The sequence below is a fragment of the Narcine bancroftii genome, chromosome 3 (assembly GCF_036971445.1).
Source record: "Narcine bancroftii isolate sNarBan1 chromosome 3, sNarBan1.hap1, whole genome shotgun sequence".
NCBI lineage: Eukaryota > Metazoa > Chordata > Chondrichthyes > Torpediniformes > Narcinidae > Narcine > Narcine bancroftii.
Window position 1 is genome coordinate 188,242,454 of NC_091471.1, and position 23,402 is coordinate 188,265,855.

Sequence of the window (23,402 nt, forward strand, 5' to 3'; positions counted from 1 at the left end):
GATCATCACTTTTCTGTTGTAGAGCAATGCATAAATATTGACCTGAAGTCTGGGGGGGTGGGTTCCCTGCTGCTCCATAAATTAACGTCATGGAATCATTGATGTTAATGTGAGAAGGCAGGAGAGGATTTAGTTTATGGTCTCATCTGAGGAACACTACCTTTGACTTTGCAAACACTCCTCAGCACCGCAAAGGAGCAGCGGTCTAAAATGTTTGGAAGTCACAACCTCACAGATGAAAGGGGATCTAGTGAGTGATTCCAAAGGCCTCATGGTATTTATTAAAGTCAGTGAAAAAGTATAACCGGAAAGCACATAGTTCAACAACTTACAAAAGAGGTAGAGCAGAGGTAAAGGGAATTGATATTTAAATCTAGAAAACTGGAGTGCAAACCCAAAGGTAATAGTAGTAGTTTCAACAATAATTTTCCCAAGGGATCTAGTGAAGTGTTTGAGAAGAAAAGTGAGCATGGAGTGAAGACGAGTGTTTTGGGATTAATGGAATAGCTGTTCTGACAAACAACAAAAGTAGGTGAATAGTTTCCTTTTGTGCTGTATGATTTAATGACTGTAAAATACATGGACATGCATTATTCTCCTTCAGAGATTACACCAATGTTCCTCTGACTGCCAGAGTAAGATTGATAGTTGGGGGAAATGTGGAAACTGCAGCTGCTGAGGAAGTATAACAATTGAATTCACCCCATGCAGAAGCATCAGCCAAGGAGCTGAGGGAATAACAAAAAATTTTCATTTCATCTCCACAGAGGAGGATGAGTGTTCTAGACACAACAATGGAGGCTGTGAGCAGCAATGTGTGAACACTTTGGGTAGTTACAAGTGTACCTGTGATCCAGGCTATGAACTTGCGGCAGACAAGAAAAGTTGCGAAGGTAATAATGATAAAATATGGTTATTAGGCCATTACATGAACTTGTTGTTTGCACTTCACAGTTCGGCGGGCAGCAACCTCCTTTGAAGAAGACCGCAGAGCCCACCTCACTGACAAAAGGCAAAGGAGGAAAAACCCAACACCCAACCCCAACCAACCAATTTTCCCTTGCAACCGCTGCAACCGTGTCTGCCTGTCCCGCATCGGACTTGTCAGCCACAAACGAGCCTGCAGCTGACGTGGACTTTTACCCCCTCCATAAATCTTCGTCCGCGAAGCCAAGCCAAAGAAGAGAAGCAACACAGTCCATATGATTTCTCTGTTGCATTAAAGAGGAATACCTGAAACCTCCAGGATTACTCTCTGATGAAACCCTTCTGCTTTCTCCTAATTCTTGGAATCTGCCCAATATACCTCCCCATTGAACCAATGCAAGAAGCAATTGCATCTTCCTGAAGACAGGTTAAAATCTATGCTCTACTAATATTGAACTTCATTATGAGATAAGGTATTTTTCTCGGCACTCTAGTAATTCATCCAAAACATTCATCTTTCTGTGGGTTATTCTTTTATACTTAAGATTAATAGCAATAGGTTGCTTTCAGTTTGCTAGCTTTGATTTTCCTGACCTGTTTTCTTACTTCAAATGGATTGACTTGAGGTGTCAAGGCAAATATTGTGTCTCTGACTGCATGGGAGGATAAGATGGTGGTGTAGTTCCTTAAAGAACATGCACTACAAATCTCTGGGTGACAGCAACCCTTTGGCATCTCATTCAGCAAAGTTTGTAACCCATTCCCAGCACTAGGACATTCACAAGAACTAAAACAGCCCCGAATCTGCTGGAGCAAGTGAGTTAATTGATGTTTTGTGGGTTGGTTCTGGCACCTTACATATCTGCCGTATCAAATGGTGCATTTACTGAAAAGGTTGATGGGATGAATGAAGCCATCAGCTGATTCTTTGCTATAACAATTCAAAATGGGTCCCACTGACTTTCTCCCTGACAACCAAAGGATTTAAGCCAGGGGTTCCCAACCTTTTTGTTCCTCTGTACTCCTTGGGCATTTTTATAAGTTCCCGTGTACCCCTAAAATTAAGGATTAAAAAAAAACATGACATTGTGCAATCTGAATGCAGATTGCACCACCATGTACAACACGAGTAGTGGTTACCTCCTGAAAAGTGCAAATGTACCACTGGGGGTACATGTACCCCAGGATGGGAACCCCTGATTTAAGCAAGTGCAAGTTATGGTGTGGAATCAGGATGACTTGAGCCAGAGCTCAATTTACCTTGAGAAGAAACTAAAATTGTACTTGCATGCCTGTTTCTTCATTACTGGTATATTATTAAGCTATTTAAATAACTGCCTGCAATACTAGACTAGTCATTGTGTTTATATTAATTCTTTTTGTATGAAACTTGAATGTAAGTGTGCTGTTTATAATTTAGCTGCCTGTGGAGGCCTCCTGTCCAAGCTCAATGGAACAATCACAACACCAGGATGGCCAAAAGAATACCCTCCAAATAAGAACTGTGTTTGGCAAGTTGTAGCTCCCACCCAGTACAGGATCTCCATGCAGTTTGAATTTTTTGAGCTAGAAGGAAATGATGTAAGTAATCAAATGTTCCTGCATCACAAAGTGTAAATTCTTGATTTTAAGTGAACAGTAACCCATGTAAAGTAATGACGCAATATTATTTCGAATGTTTAAGACTCAATTTCTGGTTTATTGCTGTCTGACTGAACATATATTCAACCAAACAAAATAACATTTTTCCAAACCACAGTGCATTCACAATACTTATATCAAACTCCATGGAACTATCAAACACTAAAGAACAGAAACAGGCCCATCAGCCCATTTACTATGTGCTGAACTATTATTCTGCCTAGTCTCATTGATCTGCATCCGGAACGTAGCCCTCCATACCTCTGCAATCCATGTACTGATCCAAATGTTCCTTAAATGCCAAAATCGAGCCCACATTCACTACTCTAGCTGCAGCTCGCTCCACACTCTCATCCCTCTCTGTGTGAAGAAGCTCCCCCACCTATGTTCCCTTTAAACATTTCACCTATGAACTCTAGTTCTTGTTTAACTTAACATCAGTGGAAAAAAGCCTGCTTGCATTTACTCTATTTTCTTTATGAAATACTTGTCACATAAAACTAAAAAAAACCCACAAATAAGTTAAAAGATACAATTCAAAGTTAATAAAATATAGAGTAACAAGCGGTTACTCATCCTAGCAATCTCATTACAATGTTTACCTAAGAAACATCAGAAAAGATGAACACATACATTTCTATTTGTGTTCCTGTCCTCAACGCCCTATTGCTCAGAACTGTTAATGGAAAATGAGCAGATGGAAGGAAAGCACAAAGATGACCAATAGTAGTATGTCCATATAACACAAGGCAGCAAGACAACTTGTATCCCAATTTCCCAATACGTGTTACTGACTAACAAATGTAGTGCGTCAAGCCATGGTGTTTTTTTTACCTGTATCTCTTGTTGATTATGTCTCCCTGGTTCCATTCAACTTTGTAAAGGCAAATGGGTTGAGTTCTCTTTTCATTTCAACAATTTTTTTCTCATTTTTGTTCCAGCTCATTTTGGTACTTAATTGTACCAAAAACTAAATTCAAGTTTCTTTGAAGTTTCTGTTCCCAACTTTATCCATGCATAAGTTTATGTTAGTGAACTGAATATAGAATCCCTCCCTCCCTCCCTCCCTACCTACCTAACTCTTTAGTCCTTTATTTAAGTCTGAAATAAAAGAAACCACTCCCCAGCTCTTATTATGCAACTTATTAGTCCTCTGCTAACCTACCAAAGTCCCATTCCTTGGCCACTATCCAAGTTGATCTAGATAATTGCATATCCTCAGATAACCTTTGTCACTGTCCATGACACCACCAATTTTGGTGGCATTCACAAATTTGTTCACCATGCTACATTGTCATCCACGTCGTTAATATAGATGACAAACAACAGTGGACTCTACACCAATCCCCGTGGCACACCATTGACAATAAGCCTCCAGTCTGAGTAACAATCCGAAGGCATACTAAAGTTCACATCTGCCACCTGCTCTCATCAATCCTCTTGATCACCGCTTCTAAAAACTCAATCAAATTTGTGAGACACGATTTACTATGCACCACCCCATGCAGACAATCCTTAATCAGTCCTTGCCTTTCCAAATGCAAGTAGATCCTGTCTCTCACAATCCCCTTCAATAATTTATCCCTGACTTAATCATTACAGCCCTTTTAAAATAAAGACACAATGTTAGCCACTCTTCCATGAGTATAATGGGAAGTTCCATGAATAGAGGACAGATGCACGTAACCCTGGAGGAACAGAAGGGAAGATATGTCTGGTGATAGACTGCCATTGAAACTGGAAGAAATCATAAAGATATTGTATTGGATGTGAAGTCTGGTGGGATAGAACTTGAGCACGTAAAATCCTACCCTTACTTTGGGTAGAAAAAGAGGGGATGAGGCAGAAATGCAGAAAATGGAACAGATCAGAATCACAATTTATTGTCATGAACATGTCACAAAATTTGTTATGTGGCATCATTGCAGGTGTATATTACTATTAAATTACTTTAAAATATAAAGAAATTAGTCCAAAAAGAAGAGAAAGTCTGTGGTTCATTGTTCATTCAGAAATCTGATGGTGGTGGGGAAGAAGCTGTTTTTGAACCACTCGATGTTCATCTTTAGGCTCCTGTACCTCCTTCCTGATGGAAGCATGGCCTAAGCGGTGAGCGTCCTTGAGAATAGAGGCTGTTTCTTAAACCACCATCTCTTGTAGATGTCCTTGATGGAGTGAAGACTGATGCCAATAATGGTGCTGGCTGAGTTGACAACTCTCTGTACCCTCTTCCTGTCTAAAGCTTTGGCACCTTTTAATAACCAGTCAATGACGCAACCAGTCAGAAATGCTCTTCACAGTACACCTGTAGAAATGTTCAAAAGTCCAGTTAAAATGCAGTTAAAAGTCTTGTCAATGATTTTGGAGGGAAAACCACAGATACTAAAAAAAAGAGTGGCAGCTCGGAAGTACTGCTGTGGAAGGAACCATAATCAGAATGGATGAAATGGAGCTGGAGATGCTGGGAAAATTGAATGGAGCCCTGAAAAGAAGCAGGGTGGGAGGAGGTGTGCAGTACTCAAAGTGCTAGAGAAACACAGTGGGTCCCACAGCATTCATAAGAAGTCAAAGGGAGTCAGTGTTTCAGGCCTCAGCCATTTGGGAGCAATCTTTGTCCCCCTTCAACCACACCTCAACAAGTTCTGTGCAGATCATTATGCCAAGGTGTGGTCAGGGTAGCTGGGGGTTGTATTAGAACAAGGCTGCTAACCTGTCCTCTGAGAAAATAGGAAATTAGAGAGAGGGAAATGACGAATCATGTAATAGTGAGAGCAGGGCAGAAATTGGGTAGAAAGGTGTTGAAACCTTCCCTCACAGGCGCCGTCAACATTTGGTCCAGACTCTCTCTTGATATCCATCCAGTCATATATATGCCCGTTGTTCTTTCCACTCCTGCCCCATGAAGCATGTTTTTTGACTGTCTAATTTTGATAAAAGGTCATCAATCAGAAAAGTTCTGTTTTTCTGTTCCCAATGTTGCCTGACCAGTAAGGATATCCACCATTTTCTGCATTCATTTCATATTTCTAGGACTTTTTTTTTCTTCCAGCTTCTTTGCTTTTCAAACCTTCAAAGCCAATTTGGGATTGTCCCGAGGAGATTTATGAACTGTGTTGTTTTCTTGCCACATTGCTGATTATAAGTAGATGCACTTAAGTATTTTTTTCCCCTGTTTGTCAATCAAAAATGCATTCTGTGAATATGTTAGATCTGTTCATCGTTCAGTTTAACACTTGTATTGTTGGTAATCCAGTGTTGCTAACACATTGCATGACGCATTTTCTGTTTCATCATAAAGTCATAGAATTATGCAGCACCTGTAACAGGCCCTTTGAGCCAACTCATCCATAAGTTGCCTATCAGTACTAGTTTCATTTGCCTGTGCTTGGTCCATATCTTTTTAAACCTTCCCCACCCATGTACCTGTCCAAATGTCCTTTAAATTGTACTTGCCTCCAGCTTACTCTGACATCTCGTTCCAAATACCCACCAACCTCTGACTGGATAAAGTTGCCATCAGGTCCCTTTTAAACTTTCCCCTCTCACCTTAAAATCTATGTCCTCTCATCTTAGACTTCCCTCTCCTGGGAAAGGATGATGACTATACAACTTGTTTACGCCTTTAATGACTTTGTACACCTCTGTAAATGGTACCCCTCAGCCAGGGAAACAGTCTTGAGTTACAACTCCTCCATTCCTGGTAACATCCTCATGAATCCTCACTTAAGGAAGGATAGAGAAGCTACAAAGGAGATTTACCAGGATGTTGCCTGGATTGGAAAGTGTCTTATGAAGCCAGGTTGTCAGAGCTGGGGCTTTTCTCCTTGGAACACAAAAGGATGATGTGTCTTAATAGAGGACTACAAGATTCTGAGAGACATCTATAAAGTAGACATCTAGCACCTTTTTCCCAGGGTGGGAGTAGCAAACACCAGAGCACATCAGTATAAAGTGAAGGGAGAAAAGTTTAGGGCAGATATTAGGGTTAAGCTTTTACCCAAAGAGTTATATTACCTATTATATTGCCTTTCCAGGGGAGGTGGTGGAGACTGAGACATTAAAAAACATTTAAGAGACTTCTAGACAGGCACATGGATGGAAGAAAAATTGAGGGCAATGACATAGGGAGGGTTTCATTTATTTTTTGTAGGAATATATAGGTCTGCACAACATCGAGGGCTGAAGGGGATGTCCTGTGCTCCATGAATTTTTTTCTGTACCCTTTCCAGTTTAGTGATATCCTATTTGTGCAGCACAACACTGGTCACACGCCTCAAATCTGCAAACAGCTCTCCACCTCCACCCTCTGACTCATAGCACCAAGTCAATATTGTATGCACTTGGGTCTCGAGTAATCTAACTTCATCAGAACTCCTTCAAGAATGCTGCCCACTTTTATTATTGAGAAAATTGTGCTATGTCACAAATTAAGCAATCATTATTCTGCAGGGAGAAAAATATTTAAGGTCATTCCTCTATAAAAAGAAACAATTCCATGATCTAATGCTCTTCGGGGGATGCCAATCATTCCAAGTGCACCTTGAAGCATGCAACCCTTAATACTCCGTCCAATAAATAAATTAAAAATCTTGGAGGATAAGCACATGACTTTGCAAAATGCTTTTTCCATGAGAGCCTGGTGGGACAGTCATCTTGTGAAAACCTCTAATGGACTCTTTGACAAGAGTGGCAGATATAAAAACAAACTCAAGAGCTCTAGGTGCAGGTTATCTTTAACATGAATAAAACACTAGTGAAAGCATTGTCACTCAGGCAACACATTTCAATTCATTTTTACTTTCCACTTAGATCAAAATTTATCATGCAATATCTTAGTTTCACAAGTCGATGTACTTGTGGGAAATTCCTATAGGCGCTTTTCAAAATTAGGTGCAAATAGCCAGCAGTCAAAAACCTGCTGCCAGACTCTCAATGAAACCTATTTTTTTTAATATATCGCTTCTTCTGAAAGAATTTGGTTACACTATTCTGATGCCGTGCAGTGATTCTTAATATGTAAGGTGACAGACTAAACGTTCATGGATGGCATTATAACAGTATGCACATGTAGGAGTATTTTTTTTAAATTCATGGGATGTGGACATTATTGGCAAGGTCAATATTTCGTGGACATCTCTAATTCCTTAGAGATATTGATAGAAAAACATATTCTTCTTGAAGGAATTCTTTGGAGCAACTACATTAAGAATAAATTCCTTCTTTTATCCCCACCATTGATGCCATTGTACTTATTAACAACCCAAAAATCTATGAAGTTAGGTGTGGGTTTCCACTTTCTCGCTGCTCCTCCCTTTTTAGTACAATCTTATAACATAGTTCAAGTTACAAGTGAGTCAAATTGATCATTCTGTCTGCCACAAAAAATGGTTTAAAAGTATTCATAGGCAATAATAGTCACATAGTAAAGAATGTCTTCGTATCAAATGTGACATTTGAGTTGTGCTTTCAAATGGATATTGCAAGAATAATTCTTGATGTACTGACATCATAAATCCAGGAGAAACTTCAACTGAGCAATTATTGAGTGACCATTTGTCTTTCAATTCATTTGCAAATTAATATTTTCCAATGCATCTGACAGAAAATAAACTGTTTTGTTTTGGAAATTGACGGGTGTATGGGTGGCAGAGTTGGTGTAGCTCTTCTACAGCACCAGCGACTGACTCCCACATTCCTACACCGTTGGTAGGTTAATTGGTCACATTGGTGTATTTGGGAGGTGCGGGCTTGTGAGGTGGAAGGGCCTGACTCCTGCTGTGTCAAAAAAAATTGAGCATGGAATTAGTGTGTCATAGAGTTAGTTATACAGCATGCTGACCAAATTGCCAATCTGAACTCGTCCCATTTGCCTATGCTTGACTTGTATCCCTCTAAACTTTTCCTACTTATGTACTGTAGATGTCAAAATTGCTCTTATTGTACCTACCTCTACCACATCCCATGATAGTTCGTTCCACATAATCACCACTTACAGTGTAAAAATGTTGCTCATCTAGTCCCCTTTAAAACCTTCCTATCTCACCGTAAATCTATGTCCTCTAATTTTAAACTATGTCCATTCATTTTATCTCTGTCTTTCATAATTTTATTTAATTCTATAAGGTGACTTCAACTTCCTAAACCCCAAATAATTCAAGGGCACTAGATCTGGGAACATCTATATGAATCTTTTCTGCACCAGCTTAATGGCATCATCAGTGCAGCTTGGTGACAAGAATTGTACATGTTCTCACCAATGGCATGCAGTGAAAAGCCATCCCAACTCTTGCACTCAATGCCCTAACAGATGAAGGCAAGTCTTCCAAATGCTCTTTTCATCACCCTGTCTATGTTTTACTACTTTCAGAGAACTATGTATCTTTACTCTTGGACTCTGATCCACACCATTTTTCAAGACCCTACCTTTGACTGTGCAAGTCCTGCCCTGATAATGATAATGATAAAATTTTATTGTCATACACATTGTACAACATAGACTTGTACCAAAATTCTTACTTGCTGTTGCCAAACAGGTATTTCATGAAAAAAAACTATAGTAAAATTTGTTATCTGGAATTCAAGCAATTGGCAGCCTCAAGTAACGGGCAAAAAAATTGTAAAAAATAAATTGCCATAAAAATATGTAAGCTTAAAATTCTCACCCCCCACCCTGCCAGCGGTTAGTTTGCTTATCCATGCCACACATAATCTCAAGAAACTGAAAATTTCACTTATCCAGTATCTACCCATCCCCATAGGAGCTGGATATCAGGGGTTTTACTGTACAATAGTGTACATTAAATCAAAATAGCTTATAAATACAAAAGATAAATCGCTAATAAATATTTATAGTTACCATAGTGCAAGAAAAAATGATGTTTCAATAGAACAGACAATCTTTTTGTGGTATTGGAGCAGTCCATTATCAATGTAATAAGGAAGCAGTTGGAAAGTAACTGATTTTGAATGTGGAGAAATTGTCTTCGGGATTCTGTACCTTCTGTCTGAAGGTGTCAGTGCATAACATCGATGTCTCAATGGATGGACCTGGTTATGTTTGTTACCTTCTGAAGCCTTCTATTTTCCTGAGCTCTTGAATTACCAAACCAGGCTGTGATGCAACCAAGTCAGTATCCTTTCCACAGTACACTTGTAGAAGTTTGATCAAGACATGCCAAATATTATCAGACTTCTATTACATATGTGTTAGTGGTCTTCTTCAACCATGCCTCAATCTTCTCGCTCCACTAGAAGTCTTCAAAAATGTGAGTTTTCTGCATTTATTCACATAGACAGGTCTGCTACACCGTCCTCATGGGCACTTCTTCAACATTGCAATCAAATTTATGAGACAATATTTCTCATGCACAAAGCCCGGCTGACAATCTCTAATCAATCCTTGACTTTCCAAATTAAGGTTGGTCCTGTCTCTTCCAATCTCCCTCAGTAACTTTCCAGCCACTGATATTGGGTTCACTAGCCAGTAGTTCCCTATTGACACTATTCATTGAGCAAGGGAGAAAATGTTGAGCTCTCAAAATTGTGATGGTGTTTGCATCAACGTCTAAACTGTCCCTATTAGCCTAGTCTGACTGTGTGCTTGGATGATAACCAGGAGAGAAATAACTTGCACTTGTGTAATTCCTTTATTGTTTCCAAATACAACAAGGTGGAATAGTTAATGAAGGTGATGGAATAGGTAGGTTTTGCATTTGAGGAGCAATGGCATCAATTGAGGCACTTGTGGAAAGAATGGTTTAATGTCCACAGTTGTTAAATGATGGAGTTCACGATGGAACATAATTGCTCCCATTTGACGAAGAATATTTGGGCTATGAATAATTTTTGCATTACCAATAAGTGCTGTACTTAAGTTAATTGCAGAAAGCTTTTATGGTGCCAGGATAAAAAGCCAATTATGTAAAAAGTAGGCAAATGTGAAGCAATGGTATATTAGTTATATCTTAAATACATAACACAGGAGTGCACACTCAAACAGATGGTGTGATTATAACATTAATCCCAATAAAAATTCCAATGCTTGTTTTTCATGAAGGTTGAGCTGTGGAATAATATAAAGATTATTTGTTTATTTTATTGTTATTCATATTCTCATTGGATGTGGAATATCCTTCCAATGAGAGAGATGCACAAAAAAAAACCAATGCAACTTCATGGGACTATTTATCACGGCGATACCTGTGCCACTTCAGTAAGGTCAAGTGTAGATCATGCTTAGTAATGAAAATACTGCTGCTACCTGCGAGGTTTTTTTGCTTCCACAAGGAACTTTCTGCTGAAACTGATGAAATTGTATTTACTTGAGTAAGTTTAAATCTACAGGGCAAAGACTACTACTTTTAACAAGCTATGTTTTATTGGCAGTATCTCTGAATCTTTATAAGGTTTCTCCTCTCTTTCCACTATGTGGATCAATGGGTTCTCGCTCTTTCCCACCAGCCTTTATTCCACCACTTGATTCATTGTTTTCCATTCAGAGGCATGATGGATATTATTTTCCCACCTGCTCACAGTGATTCTCACTCATGAGTTCTGACACTGAGAAGGTTCACTTTTTCCCTACCACTGATCAGTATGTTTTCCTCTGCAAACACTTCAGGGGGATCTGAAACTGGTGGTCATTTCTAATCTAGAAAATGGCAGGCAACAATTGAATATTGAGGCAACGTCAGGATGGATAGGTGGCAAGTAGTGGAAAATTCTTTGTTGACACTCATTGTCCATCCATTCCAAATATGAAGTGGGTTTGTAAGTGGGCAGAGATTGTACCTTGGATGGCAAATGTCTTTCTGCAGATTAAATTTCGGATCATATTTTAGGCTCTGGGATGCTCATTGAAATTTTACACCGTAAAAGTTTGGAACTTATTTCCACCAAGATTTATCATTTACTTGAGGTGTTCAGCAGAAAATAATCAGGTCAAAGATAATCCAAGAAATGTTGCACTTTTTTAACTGGCTTCTAACAAGATTTAACCAACATCTGGCCCCATCATATCCTTCTTTCTCATGACATATGCCAACACACTCATCTAGCATTTACTGCCTGCTTTACATTGGATCATCAATTTAACGTTCAACCTTGAGTGGTAACACACTTCAGGATGTCTGGACACATGAACAGACTGGTTGTGCAATCACTCGGAGAACTTAGCAACAAATTGTTTGGAGATCAAAAGTTGGCTCCTTTGTACCTCATTCCTCCCTGACAAGGAGGGACCCCTCAAACCTTTCCTTCCACCTACTTCCTGGGCCTTCGAGGAAGGATTCTCTCCCTTCTCCCTTTGCCCAAAGAACATTTTGATTTTTATTCTTCCTTTGTCGCCAACAGCTTCTGCCGACCCATCAATCTGTTTTACTTCCCTGTTGTTTAATTCATATCACAGTTCTCACTGAGATGAGCCAATATCAAATAATTCTTACAGAGTCTCATGGATGCTGATTGCAGTATGTCTATCTCTTTTTTATGTTTCGCTTGATTTTGTTTTTCTGACATATTCATTGTTGGTTATATAAATGTGGTAAACCACTGTTATACCATGATTGGCTGCTATTGACTGGACACAACTCCCGAGACCAATCCTACCCATAGCCGCCCTTTTACTTTTGTTCTGATCAGTCAAGGAGGTGGATGGTTGTTTAATAGTGTTCCAGTCTTTAGCTCATAAAAAACTGATTTTTTCACAACTCAGCCTTTTGTGGTATTAATGGTACATCACAAGCCAACAATGAATATGCCGTAATATATGAGGTGAAGTTTTCATAGAGGAATTTCCATTTTATTCAAGCATTGTATACAAGAGAATGTATAAGTCGCTTATTCATGTTATGTATTGCATTATATAAAAATTATGTGATTAATACATAGACAATTTATAACATATTTCTCTCTACCAAATCAATAAAAATATTTTGAAATGATTTTGTTTTTCCTTTCATTTCCTTCCTTCTTTCCTAATTTTAAATTCTCCTGTTCATTTTCAAATCATATTTTTATTGCTTTTTTAAAAAAAAGTAGATGTTGTACACAGACCTTTTAATCAATTCAATGTTTGAAGCTGATCTCTCCCTCAGATTAATGTTAAACATTATATATCTAAAACAAAATCATCCAGCATTGCAGGGAAATTAAGATTCAAAATGCATTCTTTATATTACCACAATTGATGAGCATGTCAACACAATACTGGATAAATTCAAAAAGGATGAGTAATGGAAGCCAGACAGTGTCTATATTGGCATGCACACATTTCATACCTGAACTAATCTTCTTGCTTATATTTTTTATATCAGATATGCAAATATGATTATGTGGAGATCCGCAGCGGCCTTTCATCTGATTCCAAGCTTCATGGAAAGTTTTGCGGTACTGAAGTGCCAGAGGTTATAACATCGCAATATAACAACATGAGGATTGAGTTCAAATCTGATAATACAGTTTCAAAGAAAGGATTCAAAGCCCATTTCTTTTCAGGTATGTTGATCCCCACAAAACTTTGTTCAGTGTTTCATTTACAATCAAGATGTTCATGTGATAGCACAAATTGCTGGGTTAATGTTCAACCTATCACATAAATCCTGGGATAGGGTTACACTAGTATACTGGCTCTGGTAAGGCTTTCTATGAATTGATAATCTGAGAAAAGTTTTATTAACCAATCTTGGTTAGAAGACCACATTCTTAATGTACAGAAGAATAAAGAATTAATTTGCAAATTTGCCTGTGGGTTCACCTGAAGATTTTCTCAATCGATTATAATCTGTACAGTGTAAGTATTGATATATGCTCTATGAAGCATCTTACTGTGGCACTTTTTTTTGATAAATTTTTCATGGGACAATAGATAATTTTCCAATCTCACTAAGGGATGAGTAAGAAGTACATCTCCTAAAAGAAGAGTCCTGGAGGGATATATCTCCCTGCTGGTTTCCTTTTGTAAAACATTTCGAGACCTCTTGAAGCAAAACATATTTCCTTTCATAGTAAATGATATGAGAAAAAAGGGAGAAAGCACCAGAGAGCCTTAGCAATGGGAATGCAGCATTTCCTTCCAGATTACTTTCCTCTTCTTGCTTCTCATGTGATCACTTGGAGCTTCACTGCTTAAAATAATGCATTATTCACTCAATCCTGAAACGTAGTCACAGTTGCCTTTACAGAGCCCACATTATTTTTTTTATCATTAAGCAGAACTGTTAAAAAGATCACAAGAGGACTGAATTCATCCCTGAATTCAAATGTTGCTTTGATAGAATGGAAAGAAGAAAAGCATGAATAAAGAAAAAAATGATTTTAAAAATATTTTTAAACATTGTTTATGCTTTACATCCTTTCTGAGTTTTGAACATACAGTACAACTCTGATTATCTGTAATCGGATTCTCCAAAATCCTCAGTTATCTGAAAATTTTCAGAGCCGAACTGACTTGGGACTTCGGGCTGCTGGCAGCAGCACAACAGACCTCGGGCTCCTGGTGCCAGCAGCAATGCAGCAGGCCCCGGGCTCCTGGCACCTGGAGTAATGGATCTTGAGCTCCCAGCGCCGGCAGCAACACAGCGGGTCCCAGGGTCCTGGCACTGGCAGCAATACAGCAGGCCTCAGGCTCCCGGCGCCAGGAGCAATGGATCTTGGGCTCTCAGCAACAGCAGCAACATAGCTTTCCTCGGGTTCCCGCCACCGGCAGCAACTCAGGTGACCTCAGGCCCCCGGCACCAGCAGCAGCAGCAGACCCCAAGGTCACAGCAGAGGACCTCGGGTTCCCAGGCAGGAGCGGTACACTTGGGCTCCTGGCAAAAGTGGGGCCTTGGTGGGGAAGTGTTGGTGATCGGCAGTAGCCAGCATTTTTCTGTTGTGAATTAAACTTTATTTTAATGCTTACAAAAGCCTTCCCTTTCTGTTTATTGTTTTATAAACAGTTACAAGTGATTTGCTTCTGGGCCGTTTTTAAAAAAAATGACTGGTTTTCCGAAAAAAAAAACCCACATTTATCCGAAATGGGCCCAGTCCCAATCATTTTGGATAATCGGAGTCGTACTGTAATTGGATCTGCTTTCTGATAGGTTACAGTAGTGCACGGGGTGACTCTGAATTGATGTTCATTTTGCTTTTGTTCTCTCTGCTCCAGAATTTGGCTCTGTAGCCCATATGTTCTGGATGCCAAAGGTGCTGAGTTGGTTCCAATATAGAATTCTATCCTAAGCATGTGTATGCTGGATGACATAGTGACGAGAATATTAGCATGCCCCTTTCTTTAATATATTCATTCATGTCATTAGGATATCAGTCACAGTGCCAGTAATTATAACCATTTAACCATATAACAGCTTACAGTGTGGAAACAGGCCATATCGGCCCTACAAGTCCATGCCGGTTCACTTGAACAACTCCACTAGCTTCCCCCCTCCCACTCTCTGCCCATAACCCTCCAACCCCCTCATATCCATGTACACATCCAACCTTCTCTTAAATGACAGAAAGGTCCCTGCCAGAACTATCTCTTGTCAATTAAAGAGGCAGTTAATCTTAGACACAATTAAAGTATTTAAAAGCCATATGGACAGGTAAAGCTAGAAAAAATAGAGAGGAGTATGGGCCTAATACCTATGAATGGGATGAGCATAGATATGCTCCATAAAGAGCATGGAAGAGCTGGATTCGAAAGTCTGTATCTGAGCTGTGATCCAATGATTCCACGATAAGTTTATTTGGACCAGACTGGATAAGGATGGGCATTTATCTTCTTTGGAAGATATGATTGATATATGTTGTGTCATTGGTACCATTACTTACATTAACTTTTTAAAAATCCGTATTTATTTAGACAAGGAATTTAAATTTTCCAATCTCCTCTGGTGAAGTTAGAACTGATCTCCCTGGATCAATGATCTAGACTGTAACTGCTAGATCCAATAACTTTAATTTTAATTTAGTTTAGAGTTACAGCATGATAACAGGTCTTTCAGGCCAACAAACCCACTCTGCCCATTTACACCCATGTGACCAATTAACCTTCTCATTCATCTTTGGAATGTGTGTGAAAATTGGAGGAATTCCACACAGATGTGGGGAGAATATACCAACTCCTTACGGACAGGGGAGAATTTGAACCCAGGTTACTGGTGCTGCAATACCATTTTGCTAACCATACTATTCCTTAACAATTACTCACATCCCACTTTAAGTATTCCCTATACCATGGGTGCTCTGTGATTATTAAAGGATTGCTTAAGGTGGTATGCGGGTGGAAGGAAAAAGTTTGAAAACCACTGTTTTAATTGTACCTCATTGACTCATCATGTGCACAATTTCCTAACTCCAAAGGAAATGGGCCAATGACAATTTTAAGCAAAATATTTCAGTAACAATTGGGTCTAAAACAGTGATTGCAACCTTCCCTTTCCACCCATATACCACCTTAAGTAATCCCTTACTGATCACCGAGCACTGATGGCATAGGGAATACTTAAAGTGGGATGTGAGTGGAAAGAAAAAAGTTGAGAACCCCTGTAATAGAGTGTAATGACAAAGCTGCTCCCGGGAGTAGACAAACTAGGAACCAGTCAGCTCCCAATACCAATTTCAAGCCAAGACCTCTATTTTGGTCTTCATTGTCAACTCTTTAATAGTCTTCTTGGGCAGCATAGTGGCAAGGCTAATAGAGCTCCAGTGACCCAAGTTGAATCCCGAGTTCTGCTGCTGTTTGTGTGGAATTTTCCACATTCTCCCTGTGACAGGATTTCCTCCAGGCACCCCAGTTTCCTCCCACATTCCAAAAGGATATGTGGATGATGCATTTGCCTGCTCGTTCAACCTGTCCATCACACTTTGCATTCTTCTCATGGCTCGCCCTCACGTCCAGCTTTGTGCCATTTGTTAACGGAGATTTTCATCCAAGTCTTATGTATGTAAATTGTAAGTAGTTGGGGTTCCCAGTGCATACCCCTGTAGTCCCCTCTGATTCTGTCTTCCTCTCGGGGAAAGGCCTATTTATTACTCGGCTTAGCTTTCTATCTCTCTATATCTGTGCACAATTATATGCAATTTAATTTTGCACCCTAACCTCCTAGGTAGGATTTTAGCAAAAGATTTCTGTAAGTCCAAATAAGCCATACCCATTGGTTCTCCTTTCATCCATTCTGTCAGTTGCATCCTCAAAGTTCCAATTAATTTGTCAAATGTGATCTTCCTTTCCGGGATTCTTGTTGACTTTGTTCAATCTTGCCATTTTTCTCAAAGTGCCCAGCTACTTCGTCTTTTAGAAAGAGTCCTAGCATTTTCTCCACTGCAGATATCAGTCTGGTGAGTACAATTCCCAGCTTTCCCTCCACCTTCTTTTTTAAATTTTGGGGTTTCATTAGCTTCAACCCATTGGAACTATTCATGTCCCTAGAAAGTATTGGTAAATGATAACCCAATGCATTCACTATTTATAGGGCTGTTTCCTTCAGTACCGTGGGATGGAGATTCCAGAAAACTGGAGATTTATTGGTATTTCACCCCTTCAATTTCCCTAACATTGTTACCCTTCAAATACTGATTTAATGTAGATTAGTGATTCCCAAAGTGGGTGCTGCCACCTCCCTGTGGGTGGTGGAAAGACCCAAGTGGGTGAAGGAAAAGGGGGCATTCTGAACCTTAAGTCCTTTTATTATTCACTCTGCTGCAAAGTTTAATGAAGAAGCCAGTGCAGCAATTTTCTGGTCAGACTCAGGGTGGCAGTAGTGAGCAACATAAATGGCGCCATATTGTACTGGCATCACTACCTCCCCCCCCCATTCAGCGCCACCATCACTCCCCCTCCCAGTGCTGCCACCAACCCCCCTTCTCAGCACCAGTACCACCCCCCTCTCAGTGCCTCCACTGGGCCCCTCCAGCCCGCTCAGTGCTGCCATTAATCCCCCCCCCCCAGTGCTATTTTATGGGGGCAGTAGGTGCTTGGAATGCAGCTGGAGGCCAAGGGGACAGCAGCCCTAAAACACTGGGGAACCACTGATGTAGATCTTTCCTCTCACGAGATCCTATGTTCCTCAAAATTATGGGAGGTTATTTATAATCTTCCAAATGAAGACACTGCGAAGTATTAATTTATTTATGTTTTTATTAATTGCCCATGGAGCCTAATAATATTTGAGTGTTTTTAGAGAGACACGTTCAACAATTTCAAAAGTAGCTTACATTTGGATATAACCTTTAAACTAAAAATTATCCAAAGGCAATTTATAGAATAAAGAAAACCTTTGATAAATCGAACAAAGGAGAATACACATTGAAGATGTGTGAAAATTGGCCAAAAAAGGTTCTTCAACAAATCAACTAAATACTATAAAAAGTATTTCGGATGTGGTCCCACTAGTGCTCTCAGTCATTCTCAACGGGGGCCCTACCACCCCCCTCCCCCCACCCCGACTGGGGCCCACAGAACCCTTGTTTTCTTTTCACCTCACATAACATAAATATTCTTTCTTTTTCTATAGTTGGTAGGTAGAAGGACGGAAGAAACTAAAAGTTGACCGCTTCTCAGGGAGTGGAGCCCATAAACTTTGAGCAGAGTCCTAAGGGGGCTATAGCCAAAAAAAGTTTGAGAATGGCTAATCCATATTCAGTAACTGTGCATAATATGTCCATTTTTTAATTCAATTCCCCATTCACTTTCCTGATTATTTGTTGTTCAGTAAAACCCCTATTATCCGGAATTCAAGCAGCTGGCAGCCTCAAGCAACCAGCAAAAAAAATCTAAAATAAAGATAAAAAAAATGCAGGTTTAAAATTGCCACACCTCACCATTGGTTCACCAATACGCAATATGCATTCTCAAGCAACTGGAAAATTCACTTATTCGGCATCTATCAATCTCCATAGATACTGTGTACCAGAGTTTTACTGCACATGTACACTCCCTGTTTACAAATCATACCCCAGCAGACCCAAGTACTCTGGATTCTCTCACCATTGGGAAAATGTGTGCCTTTTTTTTCTGCCAAAATAGACAATTTTCTATTTTCCCACATTGGACTCTATCTGTTATATCTTTGCTCACACTTAACCAATCAATATCTCTTGATAGGATCCGTGAGATAGCAGAAAAATTAACATGCTCGACTCAAAGCCATAGAATGGCAAAATCTTAAATGACTGAACCAGGCCTATTGGCCCCTCCATTTATATGCAGGCCACCAAGTTTATCACAGTGTTTATTATCAGTTCACTGTACATATTCTTTGCTTGGCTTCGCGGACGAAGATTTATGGAGGGGGTAAATGTCCACGTCAGCTGCAGGCTCGTTTGTGGCTGTCAAGTCCGATGCGGGACAGGCAGACATGGTTGCAGCGGTTGCAGGGGAAAATTGGTTGGTTGGGGTTGGGTGTTGGGTTTTTCCTCCTTTGCCTTTTGTCAGTGAGGTGGGCTCTGCGGTCTTCTTCAAAGGAGGTTGCTGCCCGCCAAACTGTGAGGCGCCAAGATGCACGGTTTGAGGCGATATCAGCCCACTGGCGGTGGTCAATGTGGCAGGCACCAAGAGATTTCTTTAGGCAGTCCTTGTACCTCTTCTTTGGTGCACCTCTGTCTCGGTGGCCAGTGGAGAGCTCGGCATATAACACGATCTTGGGAAGGCGATGGTCCTCCATTCTGGAGACGTGACGCACCCAGCGCAGCTGGATCTTCAGCATATATATATATATATATATATATATATATATATACAACCAGATGAAACAGCACGGTGGACACACAATGCACAATACATAATAATCATAATCACATAAAAATATAAAATATAAATGTTATGGAATAATTTTACTCAATTTCATTAGCAAGAGACCAAAAGTTGCAGAAAACCATTCATCAATCTTGAAGCTCTTCCCATCCTAGCAGTCCTGATTTTGATGCTCCTAGACCTCCTTTCTGATGGTAGTAGATCAAGGATCCTGTGAGACTGATAGTAGGGATCGTCAAATTCAACATTTCCCATCACTCTGCCCATAGACTTCTATGCTATGGTGTTTAAGGTGCTCATGTAAATACCTTTCAAAGATTGTCAGCTCCTGTCTTCATCACTCTCAGAGACTGTACATTCAAATTTCAATACCATCTGGAAGTGAACAAAATATCCATCTCAAATCCTCTTTAAATCTCCACTCCTGAGTTTAAACCTTTACCTTGTGGTTGATTGACACCCTTGGTGAGGGAAAACGATTTTTCCACTATCTACTCCATCAATGCATCTCAAGTTTCCACTCAGTCTTCTCTGATGCTCAGTTTATCTAGTTTCTCCACATTGCTGAAAGGTCCTGATGAATCTCCTCTCTCCTCTGTGTTTACTTTAATGCAGGGGTGGGCAAACCTTTTTTGGCTGTGGGCCACTTAGAGAAAAATATAAGGAGTCATAAGCCAAGTAATATTAAGCCCGGCAGTTTTCAACCAGTTACACTGCAAGAACAATGGTATTTTTAGACTAGAAAACCCATGAGCCATTGAAAATTCATTTTCTATCAAAATAACTATACGGCTCTGCTGAACTGTTTAACTGTTGACATTATAGTAGTTCATTGATGTGGTCACATATTACAGTAGGCATTTCTGTATCTACTGCTCTTAAAATTTAAATGAATGCAATAAAAACTCTTTAAAACTCTCATTCAAAAAGTAATGCAAAATAAAAAGTTGGATGCAAAATACAACAGGAAAACATTCCTCCACAACTCTCCGTGAATGCAGTTCATGGCCCAAGTGTCCACCCTATTGATTATAACACAATGTGTAAATCTGTAGATAGGCTATTGAAGTTTACATATTCTTTGCAAATCAAACACACTTACCCTAGATTGCCATGAAAACATATTTATTTTCCCACCGTGATCAAAATTTTTGGCCCTTTCTTGTTATTTTCCATCTTTCAGTTCCACTTTGTTTAATCAACTGAGGTAAACATTTTTTTTAAAACTAAGGTAAATGTTTCATCGAGTAACACAGCATTGGTTGGTCTAGTAGTTAAGAATGCCAGTGACATCTAGTATTGTAACTAAGAAGTGCATTTTACTTACAGTGCAATTTATTGTTAGAGACTATCTTCTAATGGGCCAGATTACATTTCATTTTTAAAATTCACCTTGAGCCATTTAAAAATGGGCAACAGGCTGCAGCTAACTCGGGGGTTTAGTTCAACCACCCTGGCCTACACAGGTGCTGCAAACCCACTCTGTTCCCTAATACTTCCCAGTGATTCACCAGTCATCCACATTTTAGTCCTACCAAAATGCATCAATATTTGTTTTACAAAATTAAATTCCATCTGCCATTTTTCTGCCTAACTTATCAATCGATTGATATTTTTTCTGCAGCTGACAACTATATTCCTCATTATCAACAGCAGCACTGCTCCATGTCATTTGCAAGCTTAGCCTATTTCCCACCTTCACATTCAGATAGTTCATGCAGACATCAAGCAGCAAGCCCTCTGTCACAAAAACATCCCATTACCGTTAATCTCTGACTGTTGCCACCTAGTCAATTTCAGAATCAATTTGTCAAACTGCCTAGATTGTGTAGGCTCTTGTGGAAAAATCTTCCTTGAAAATTCACTTTGACCATATCAACCCACACTAATTCCATTGACACGCTTAGTTACTTTCTCAGGTTAGAAAGGATGTCCCCAAAACAAAACCATGCTGTCTACCACTAATCATTCCTTTTGACTCTATGTACAATTTCATCTTGTCTGATGTGCTTTATTTTCAAATAATTTTGTCCCTCATGATGTTACACTCACTGGCTTTCCTTATCCTTACTTGAATAAAGGTACATTATTCACTGTCCACCTGTCCTCCAGTACCTCTTCTATAAAATATTCAGACCCCTGAAACACCTATCATTTCATCCTGCAAACTGGAAAAATACCCATTAATGGTAATTTCATCTTTCCTGTCAGCCAGCCAATCTTCCATCCCAACCAAAAAGTTGATTTTCATCTCCCTCAATATCATTTCATGTGACATATAGTCAAATGTCTTCTGAAATCTAAGTTCAGCAGATTTATTGGTTCCTCTTTTATACATACCACATGTTATTTCTTCAAAGAATGAGAAAAAAAATTGGTCAAACATGATTTGAATTTCACCGAATGATGCAGGTATTGCATGATCACATAGAATGGTGGATAATGCTTTCAATATACAGGTTGTACCTCTCTTATCTGGTGCTCTGTGGTCTGGCAACTCCTGTGGTCCAGCACGCTTTGAATCTGTCGACATTAGTACAAACTCCTTACAGAGACCGCAGGTTTTGAAACTCGGTCCTGATTGCTGGTGCTGTAAAGGCGTTGCGCTAATTATGCCAACTGTGCCACCATCTTCATTCATCAAAAACCATGTGTAAATAGTGAAAGAAGCATACCCATCGACAAGCTCCTTAAGCACTCATCTCATCAAATTGCTACTGCCCAACGTGTGGCAGAAGCTGCATTGCCCCACACCGGCCTCCTCAGAACGAATGGAAGCAGAATGAAAACAAATCATCCTCCATTTGGAGGGATTGCGCAGGTGAAAGATATTTCTTGTGGTCAAGAGTGGGAAAGAAACCAGTGTGGTTCCACCAATGATGCCAACCGAGATGTGTGGGATGCACGGCAGGGCACAGCAGGCACTTACCAATGGCTGACTGGTAGGGCGTGGCAGGCACCTACCGACGGCTGGTAGGTCACAGCGGGCACTTTCCGTTGGCTGGCCAGCAGGGCATGGCAGGCACTTAATGATGGTGGCAGGGCTCGGCGGGCACTTATTGATGGTGGCAGGGTGCGGTGGGCACTTACTGCAGTGTCTGTGCCTTCCCCCACTAACTTGAAGTAACGGCAGAGTCTGTGCATGCATGTGCTTTCTGTTTTCTGGCATTTTCTGTGGTCTGCCAATAGCCAGGTCCCAACATTGCCGGATTAAAGAGAATCAACTTGTATTTGCTATGCTAAGGTTAGTATGATAGCAGAATCATACATATGTAGGATCAAGTGAAGCTCGGCTCAGGTTGAACAGAATTTCATGACCTCTGGTCAGCTGTTTCATCCAGAACATGTAGCTGGGATACAATTGAATGTGGGACCAAGACATTTGCCCTGAACTTATATTAATTTAAAAGATGTTTTGATGTCATTCAGACAAGTTATTGTCTTGAGATCAATTGTCAAGTTAAAATGGGGCATTTTCAACATTCTCCCAGGAGCTGACTCTGGACCAGCAGATGAGGTGACAAGGAATATCGGGTGGAAGCAGGTGGGAAAGGGGCCCTTTGCCAGATCCTTCATGCACCGACAGTATGTGAGAGTGAGGGAAAAAAAAAAACTTCTTGATGATATGTCAACTTAGTTCGGAGCAAAATGTTCAACAGAATTCTTGACAAAGCTGATGACTAAGGAGTTACAGTGTTAAATATCATTGCGAATTTGAAGCCGCAATTTTGTTGATGATGCCTGCTTCTGACTTTGTTCATGAGATTTTAATTTTGTAAGCAAAGTGAATACCTTAATTAAAAATATAAATTTAAATGTTAACTACGCATAGTAGAAGCCGATTATGGTCATTTAAACCTGTGCCACCCAATTACACCCTTGGTATAATTCGGTGTCACACCCTTGGTCAGCTTGGACGAATCTTCAACCCCATGCATTTTGGAAGGTCAGAGGAAACGAATATGCAGGGAAACACCATGAAGACAATGGGAGAATATACAAACTCAGGTCACTGGTGCTGTAGTAGCGTTGAATAACCTCAACACTAACCCTTCTGCCCAATGTGTGTGATTTTGCACAAATTTATGTAATACTGTCTGGT

At 39.9% G+C, this 23,402-nt stretch overlaps 1 protein-coding gene across 1 annotated transcript in view; it reads left to right on the forward strand.

Moving 5' to 3' along the window:
- The window catches only part of tll1 (tolloid-like 1), a 379,792-nt gene that overhangs the window by 288,917 nt on the left and 67,473 nt on the right, over positions 1–23,402 (forward strand). Inside the window, exons 16-18 of the mRNA XM_069926140.1 lie at positions 768–893; positions 2,348–2,508; positions 12,882–13,062. Coding sequence (XP_069782241.1) covers positions 768–893; positions 2,348–2,508; positions 12,882–13,062 — 468 coding nt within the window. The remainder of the gene's footprint in view (positions 1–767; positions 894–2,347; positions 2,509–12,881; positions 13,063–23,402) is intronic.